This window comes from Myotis daubentonii, chromosome 11 (genome assembly GCF_963259705.1).
Source record: "Myotis daubentonii chromosome 11, mMyoDau2.1, whole genome shotgun sequence".
Lineage (NCBI taxonomy): Eukaryota > Metazoa > Chordata > Mammalia > Chiroptera > Vespertilionidae > Myotis > Myotis daubentonii.
This window is the reverse complement of record NC_081850.1, coordinates 35,084,012-35,093,297: the sequence shown is the minus strand read 5'-3', so window position 1 is coordinate 35,093,297 and position 9,286 is coordinate 35,084,012. Positions and strand designations below refer to the sequence as shown.

At 50.4% G+C, this 9,286-nt stretch overlaps 1 protein-coding gene across 3 annotated transcripts in view; it reads left to right on the top strand.

Moving 5' to 3' along the window:
* The first annotated feature begins 851 nt into the window (after positions 1–851).
* Positions 852–9,286, top strand: part of VLDLR (very low density lipoprotein receptor) — a 34,343-nt gene continuing 25,908 nt past the window's right edge. For 2 of the 3 annotated variants that reach the window (XM_059656798.1, XM_059656795.1), the window contains exon 1: positions 1,292–1,580. In XM_059656798.1, the coding sequence (XP_059512781.1) occupies positions 1,499–1,580 (82 nt within the window). In that variant the 5' untranslated portion in view covers positions 1,292–1,498. Of the gene's footprint in view, positions 1,258–1,291; positions 1,581–9,286 lie in introns of those variants that run through there. The other variant, XM_059656796.1, reaches the window with a different exon arrangement.

Here is a 9,286-nt window from a genome sequence, read left to right as displayed (position 1 = left end):
AAAAGCATTTCACGTGGACTCGGTACTGCCAGGCACAAAAAGAATCCATCCTTTAGAGAAGTCATGCCTTTGCTCCTTTTTTCCGTCCCTGGGCCATGTAATTGAATATTACAAACTACATCAGGAAAAATAAACGTGTGTGCTTCCCCTCCCCCAAACAAGAAAAAGTTAAGCTTTTAATTACAGGCCCTCAAACTATCATTCTGTGCAATTAGCAATTAACTCTAATGTTGATGAGAGAATGCGGGGCTGCTGTGACAATTTCCCTGGGTTATTTTAGTCTGGTTCTATACAGGGGACAAGCCACAACCTGCACGCTCTCACCCACACTCTCACACACTTAAAGACACATTTTTTAGCAAACATGGCATCTCGGCGTGCAATTGAGACAGACATCCCGAACCCCACATCAGGGCAGCCCACACGTTTGGACCCCCTTCTCTTGACCACTTTCACTCACGTGGGAAGCAGAGGCCAGAGAAAGATGCTACCCACCAGCCTCACATTACCAGTCTCTCTCTGGGGCGCAGGAGAGGGTGGTAGAGAGATGGGTATTGCCCCCTGGAAGCTGCAAGCCGCGTTAGTGGAAAGGCGGTGGCAATAGCAGCAATCGTTGCATCAGCGTTAACTGCTGCTGCTGCCCCAGCTGCTGCTGCGGCCGCTGCTGCATTTACTGTTGGCGGCTGCTGGGAGGGTACAGTCAGTAATGACTGTAGGGAGCGCACAGTTGCTGCGGCGGCAGGTTCCCTGGATCAGGAAATTAGGACAGGCATCTAGGATTGGAGGCGCGGGCTTCCGGAGAACCAACCAGCAGCCGCTCCGGGCCCCCGTGAGCTCAGGGGGACGTGCGGAGCAACCGGCCCCGGGAGCAGTCCCGGTGGCAGCGGCGGCCACGGCCAAGGCTACGGCTACGGCCACTCGCGCCCGCATGCTCACACTCGCGCACACACACTCACACCCCCCAGGCACAGGCACCTTAGGAGACCAGCGCATCAATGAGAAAGGAGGGCTGAATACCTCTCCCCCCGCCCCGCCGCCCTGCTGACCACTCCCCCTGCTGACCCCTCCTCGCTCCTCACCCCTAGCTCCAGCAGTGGGTGCTCGGCTGCGGGCTCCTCTCTCTTCGGTCTTCTTGGTTCTCGACTCCCCACCCCCTCTCCCTCCCTCCCCTTCTCTCCCGCACCCTCCCCTCTCCTGCAGCGCCTGCATTATTTCTGCCCACAGGCTCGGCTTGCACTGCTGCTGCAGCCCTGGGAGGTGGGTGGGTGGGAGGGTGGGTGGGCCAGCAGGTGGGGAGGAAATTGTGCAAGTTGTAGGAGAGGGGGTGTCCTCTACTCCCCAGCTCCCTTTCCCCCCTTCTAACTCCTTCCCCTCCTCCTTTCCCCTCCTCTCTCCCTGCCCCCAACTCCTTCCTCCTTTCCGAAAGGCTGGTAACTTGTTGTGCGGAGCAAACGGCGGCGGCGGCGGCGGCAGCAGCGGCACCATCCAGGCGGGCACCATGGGCACGTCCGCGCTCTGGGCGCTCGGGCTGCTGCTCGCGCTGTGCTGGGCGCCCGGGGAGAGCGACGCCACCGGAGCAGGTAAGTGAGGATGCACCCCTCCGCGGGCTGCCCGGACCCAGCCGCGCCCAGGGGCCCCGAGGCTCGGGTCTCCTCCTGCCCACCCCCTCCTAGGAGGCACCTCTCCACTCTCCTCGCCTTTCCCCCCTCCCCACCCTGGTGGCGCCTCTGAGCTGTCAGCGTAGCCGCCACGGAGAGCCGGGCTTGGGGGAGAGTGGGGTTTGGGGTGTCCTAAAGCCTTGCCTGAACTAGTCTTCATTCCCTTACACTCCCTCCCACGGCTTCGCCCCCTTTTTCAGCCCCGCTTGGCGGGGGCGAGGGCATGTGGGCTTCTGAGCCGCTGAACAATGGTGCTGCCTCCCCTGCCAGGCAGTGTTAGCGAGGAGGCAGAGGGCCCGGAGACGTGCGCGGCAGCCCCGGCGCGCTCCGTGGACTTCAGGGAGGGGGTGGGTGAGGGTGGGCGTCTCTGGGGACACGGCACCCGGGAGAGGGGCCCGGGTGTCAGCGGGGGCTGTCAGCCCCCCTGTGGCGCTGAGCAGGGCGCACGGTCCGTGGGCTGCAGCCCGTAGTCGCCCCGGAGCTGCTGGAAGTGTGCAGCCTGCGCACCCGGACTGACTCCCCCGGCGCCGGGCTGTCTCTCCGGAGTGCAGGTTAGAGGGCGAGTGAGGCTTGAAACTGGACTCCCCTCTGGGTGTTGCTCCCCTCTCCCCTGCCCACCCCGCCCGTGGCGGCGCTTGTACACCTCGTGGGTCTTCCGTATAGCTGATCGGGGGAGGGGAGTGGAACAAAGACTTAATCAGGTTAGTTTGCTGATCCTTATTCCGGCGAGATTTCCTCCAGAGGAACTGAGTCCTGATCTAGTGACTGCAATTAGCCTTCGACTTAAACAATGGATCAAAGGGGATAGCGCGAGAGCTGGTGTGCGGCTGGGGCTTGTGCGGAGGGCAGTGGTGACCGCTGTCGGGGCCCCGGGGTCTGCCCCCTGGGCCTGGGAGCCCTGGCTCAGCCACCCTCCCGACTGGGACGCACAACTTTCCAGGGCAAGAGACAGGAAGCCCCTCTCAGGGGACTCGATCGGAGCCCTGCGGTGATCTTGGCGGGACACCGAGGGGGCTTGCTCGCCAGCGCCAGGGGGTTGGACAGAACGCTGCCCCGTCCTCAGTGCCCATCTCAGAGTCCCCGGCTCGGGGTGCTTGGGAGCTGGGGAGACCCGCCGGCCTGCAGTCACGTGTCTCCCGAAGTGAGAGCGAACTTGAAAGTGTGTGGTCAGACAGCCTCTCCCCGGCAATACTTGGTGGTTGTAAGTCTCCGAATGCCCCCTGCCCTTTGGTTCCATTTGTCCCGGAGCGTGTGTGAAGCTGGGACGGACTTGTCTGCGCGCTGCGATTGGCTGGCCGCAGGGTCACGTTTAGGTTGGTCACATGGCTCTGCGGACTCGCAATTGAGCAGCCTGAGGAGTGTTATCTTTAAGGGAATGTAAAAACCCCACAGGCGGAGACCCACTGTTCTCGCGAATGCTTTCCCCTGCCTGGCCTCCTCGGAGAGCGCCCTGAACATGGCCTCTGACGTGTAACAAACCCAAGAGCCTGAAAAGCGCTGCTCACAAGTTTTCAGATTCCAACATTAATCATTAATGGATGAGCAGCACTAACTTATTAAGCCGTTTTTCAGAATAGTGCCATGACTTGCATTACACTTTTCACACCATTTCCAAGACTAAGAAAATATACTAGAGCTTACTGATAACTGTCCAGGAAGGTGGGAGAAAGCACTCATTTTTACTCCATGTTCTCTTTGCTGTGTGGAATTCTCTTAATTTAACACATGCCTTTACATTGGAGGTTAACTTGATCCTATAAAATGCTAGGAATGTACTTACATTGTTGGAAACAGTCACTTGCAGCCATATGCTCACCTGTGTGAGGTAGGTGAGGACCCTCTGCTCCCCTAGGTCACTTACGAAATGTGTGACATGCCATGAAGAGTGGAGAAGCCCACGCAAGACTTAAATGCTTCAAAGGAAAGGAGGCACAGCCTTCTGACCTGGTGGGAAGTTGGAGTCTGCTGATGTAGGTACTCACAAACCAACCCAGACTGGCTCCTGTTTGAAGTTCAAAGTCCCAGGGCATGTAGGCTGACATCTGGCCCTGGTCTTCTACACTTTCCTCCCTGCTGCACCACACCGCCCCCCCCCCAACACACACACACACACACACACACACACACACACACACACTTGCGCACATACACTTATGGTGCTGGTCTAAAATACTCTAGGGCAGGGAAGGTGTGCTCTAAGGCCCTGGCAAGGAACGTAAAACAGGCTGAGAGGAGTTAAAATTCAGTGGTGCAGTATACCTGCAAAATCCCTGGAATTCTACGACATTTTCCTCCAGCCTATGGAGTCAAGACTAGGATCTGGGTACCATAGACTTGTTAAGGCCAAAGCCCAGAAGAGCAAAGGTTCTGTGAGAGCTATTCAGATATGGCTAGCAACAAGCAAAAGAGTACACAGCGCTTTTCTTATTGTGGGGGGTGGGTTGGTGGAATGGCAGTGGTCATGGACCTGGAAAGATAGGAGACTAGAGGGCAAGAGGGAAGTAACCCTGGTTCATCTGGTAGCACCAAGGGAAGGTGTGGCAATGGCCATAATTCTCATCTGGGCCAAAGCACGAGGACGTGAGCAGGGCTCTTTAAATGGGGAGGGAGGGTCGTCAGGCAAGCCCGTATTGGCAGAGACAGCTTCTTGAGCAGCTTTGTGTCCCCAAATCGCCCCAAATTGGCCACTTCATGTGACATTCAGCCATGCACCTGTCCTGTGTCATTTTGATTCTTTGGTTTTATTGCCTGAGTCACAAGATACCTAAAGCCAAGTTCAGTGGAGCTGCCAACAGTTAAGACTTTGGGACAACAAAACTGCACATGTTCATTATGGCAGGTCTGTTAGAAGTGTTTCTGCCTTTGATACAATTGGGTGGCCATAGACTCAAGTTCACTTGAGTAGTTTTTATAATTCTAGAAAATTTGAAAAGTAGTTACAAGCCCTTCTGATTCAGGAGGAGCATCACATAGATAAGATGTAACAAGAACTCCTAGAGTAGAACATGGCTGTAAGGTCAAGGGAACAGATAGCTCCCAGCCATATGGCTTTGGGTTTTGATCCAAACACCAGAAGACTCAGAGCACAGCATAAATATATAGATACTCGTTAACTATAGACCATTTTCTATTTCTCACAGAATGTGAATAAAGCTGTCCTTCTCAATAGAGCAGTGGTTCTCAACCTTCCTAATGCCGTGACCCTTTAATACAGTTCCTCATGTTGTGGTGACCCCCAACCATAAAATTATTTTTGTTGGTACTTCATAACTGTAATTTTGCTACTGTTATGAATTGTAATGTAAATATCTGATATGCAGGATGTATTTTCATTGTTACAAATTGAACATAATTAAAGCATAGTGATTAATCACAAAAACAATATGTAATTATATATGTGTTTTCCGATAGTCTTAGGTGACCACTGTGAAAGGGTCGTTCGACCCCCAGGTTGAGAACCACTGCAGTAGAGGGAGTAGTGATCAAGTGTAGGCAGTCACCTATATGATTTTGAGTCATAATTATATTTACTCTGGATGCTGACCTTTCTTTGGAAATCTGCCTTCACATATTAGCCTGTAAGAAATTAAATGCGCCCAGCTGGTGCGGCTCAGTGAATTGAGTGTCATCCTCTGTAGGAAGAGATTGCTGGTTTGATTCCTGGTGAGGGAACATGTCCGGGTTGTGGGCTCGATCCCCAGTAGGGGGTGTGCAGTAGGCAGCCAATCAAAGTTTCTTTCCCAATGATGTTTCTATCTCTCACCATCTCCCTTTCTCTCTCCCTAAAATCAATAAAGACATATTTAAAAAATAAAAAAAATTAAGTGCCTCAGCAGGCTATGATAAGGTCTGTGATGATGCTTATAATAAATGTACCTGCCTTAGGAGAGCTTCTTGGTGGGCTGATGCAGCTGCTCTCCAGCTCTCCAGATGGTTAGTTGATAGCTTCAAAATTGCTTAGGATGTCCCCTTCTACTTCAAGTTAATCTCAAAACAGTACTTAGGCCACAGCACAGCGACTATTTTCAAGGCAACGAGTCCAAGAATACCTTCTGCAGAGGGGATGGATTAGATGTACTTGTTGAGCAGAGGTAAGTGGTCCGGAGGCAATTTCTTTTGCCCAGCTAAAGAGTTTTTAGCTAGGAGACCCGAGGATAGCTTTTCATAGGACTTCAAGGCTGAGTATGCCTTAGCTCTACGAAAATCTGGCTTCGTAAGTGAAAATCATCTCGATTTCACTCTGTGCATTTTTCAGTTTGAATCGGCATCTCTTTGCTAAGCTCTTCTGTTGGTTTGCAATAAAAAATCTGGATATTGTTAATGCCACCTGGTTAGATCTGCTAGGTGCACTGCGGGATCTAATGAGATGGCAGGTGAAACCTTAAAGTTAGCACACTTTCCCCTTCATGTGAAGTTCCCTGGGAAAGCCTGGGCCTGATGGCTATTCGGGGCTCTCAATTAAGCAAGAGGATGCCTGCTGGGTGCTGGGGGACAAAGTACAGATTCTACTTGAGAAAAATGTCTTCATGTCTGCTTAGGGATCCTTTGCCCACTTTGTATTTCAGAGATGCCACATGGGGGGGCGGTGTTATTCATGGCCTTATATTTAAGAGATACTGTTGGAGGCAGACACTAAAGATTGGACCACTGGCTAGAATGGTTCATCTTGCCCCCAACTTGGGTCATCCATGTTGGCCTTGCTGGCTAGGAGCTTTTATGTACCTAGATGTGATATGGGGGATGGAGTGAGTCTTGCAAGCTGCCAAGCAAAGGGGGTGATAAAACCTTGGCAAAAGACAACTTTTGCAAGTTACTTCATGTGTTTTAACTTAATACTTCACCCAAATACCATGAGTAAATAGGGTTCCTCTTTTACAAACTGCCTCTGATCTTTAATTCTCCTAAGAAGCCTTCCCAAGATCTGAATTATTAACTGATCTGTAGGTTTACTGAGTAGGTGGTGAGTGGTGCTGACCTTCCTTGTGCATCTGCTTGAGCCCACTTTACCTCTAATCTACTGAGCACCTATCACATGGCACCAGGCATGGAGACACTGTGACCAGGTGGTTGGTCCCTTCCTTTCTGGCATTTAATCTAGCAAGGAAGTTCACCTGAGAAATCAGTGATTCAAACACAGCGTGGAAGAGAAGCACTGGATAGAAGTGAGCAGACCAGAGCTTAAGACTTAATCATAAAAGAGGCTGCCAGCACCTAAAAGTTGCTGGAGTTCCCACATGCCACCTGGGTTACACCTTACGAAGTTTCCCCCAAATCACCAAGAACTTAGATTCCAATGTGCCAAAGCCAGAAACTCTTCCACCTCTGCAGATGATCTTACAGCAGTGATGCAACTCAAGCCCAATAGATTGTTGCCAACATTACCACAGAGCGCTCAAACATGTCAGAAGTAAAATCTGGGCCCCACATATCCAATTTCTAACTTTACCAGTCAGCCACTGCTAACTTTCCCTGTGTGTCAAACCTTTCTCCTCACGTGGAAATGAGGCCGCCATACCCACACTGGCACCCTCATTCTGACAGATAAGTTTGGAAGAAGTATACTTTTAAATGAGAAAGTGTCACAAAGATAAGGGGAAGGAACCCTCAAAGGCATAGGGAACAGTGGCCTTTATAACCTAGATTCTTTCAAAGTACTCGAGCTAGTGAAACGGCTTGTCACGCTTGGTTTCAAGTTCACAAAAGTTGGGAAGAATGCTTGGGGAAAGTCTATAGTTCAAACCAGCTTTATTAATGAACTAACAAATCAACTAGCGCATCCATGAATGCTCACTAGTGCTGAAAGAATCATTAGCGGTAGACACCAGGGCCCGAATTACAAAGATAAATTCCAGGCCCTATGTTAGGGGATGTCCACTGGGAGAGATGCAAACCGGTGGGTAAGAGCATCTCAGACCATGACATCTGTATGATTGGCACAGGAGACCATGGAAACACAGCCAAACCATACCTAACTGGTCAAGATAGGAACTGAGGGCCTCATTCAAGGGGTGACATCTGGACCCACTCCTGGTAGATAAATGGACAGGGGTAACACGAGCAAATCAAGACAAAGCAACAGTGAGGGTGCAGGCCTGGGAAGTGAGCGGGGCAACTTGGTGTAGCCAGAGCAGATGGCAGGGGGTAATTAATAGGAGAGAGTTGGGAGGAATATGTCATAAACTAGACTCAATTCTAGAGTCAGTAGGAAACCTGGAAGTGATACCATCCTTGGCACTAGGTTGTTTGAATCACCATCTTGATTTGGATACAGAATGTGGCAGCCTAGAGGCAGACGGACAGGAGACAAATTTAGATCAAGTGAGAGATGAGGGCTTAGACAGGCCAGGGCTGGATGCCAAAATGAGAAGAATCTGGCCTCGTTTTTGGACTACTGATGTAGAGGAAGTGATGGGGCCAATCAAAGATGGGACACATGAGAGATCAGGGCAGATTTTAGAACCACATTTTTCGGTGCATGCTGATTAAGGCATCTGGATAAGATTTCCCTACCTAATGGGCACAAAGGCTTTATGGCAGGCTGTCACCCGATATATTTTGTAAGATTGGCATTTATCACCAATATCCATCCAGTGATGGGCAGGAGGGCTTATGGGGATGAGTACTGTAAATCCCAACCCTGAAAATGGAAGTCACTTGCATGGTCGGTAGAATCTGAGCCTTCTAACCTTCCTGCAGCGGTTTCAATGTGTGGTCAGGAACCAGGAGTGTCAGCATCATCTGGGAATTCATTACAAATGTAAATGTGGGCCCCACTCTATAGCCACTGGATCAGAATTTTTAGGGGGTGGGGCCCAGCATTGTGTCTTATAAGCTCTCCAGGGGATTCTGATGCAAAGGAGAGCTTGAGAACCACCCACCGAAAACTAATAGCTTCCAAAGAGTATCAGAGGGCGTTTGCACTACTTGTCCAATATGTCCTCAGTAGGAACACCAAGCACTGTTGTCCTCCTAGGAAAGGACCCACTGAGGATACTCTGGAGCATTTTTAAAAAATTAAGATGGGGACAGGAGAAAGGGCTCCATCTCCACAATAACGCTATGTGGGATAGTGTCATTAGGACAAGTGAAAAACTACCTAATTCTGGAATAAGTTGACTCGACTGGCCAACTTACAAATCAACAGGACACTCTAGAAAGAAATAGTCCTGAGTGAGGTGCTCTTGGTTGCATACATGCTCAGTAACACGGAATTTGGAGCCAGACTGCCCAGGTTCAAATTCTAGTTCTTCCCAGAGTGATCTTGAGCAAGTACTTTACTTCTGTTCTCTGAACAGGTTTCCTGATATATGTATACAAGGGGAATAGTAGCTCTGACCCTGTAGCATTGAGACGTGAATGAGTTATTTGTCCCTGCTTCTTAAGATCATTTCAATCTGATGTAAGTGGGAAAAACTGTTTGACAATGAATTATAACAGTGGTCAGCAAACTCATTAGTCAACAGAGCCAAATATCAACAGTACAACGATTGAAATTTCTTTTGAGAGCCCAATTTTTTAAACTTAAACTATAAAGGTAGGTACATTGTTATTAACTTAATTAGGGTACTCCTAAGGCTTAGGAAGAGCCACACTCAAGGGGCCAAAAAGCCGCATGTGGCTCAAGAGCC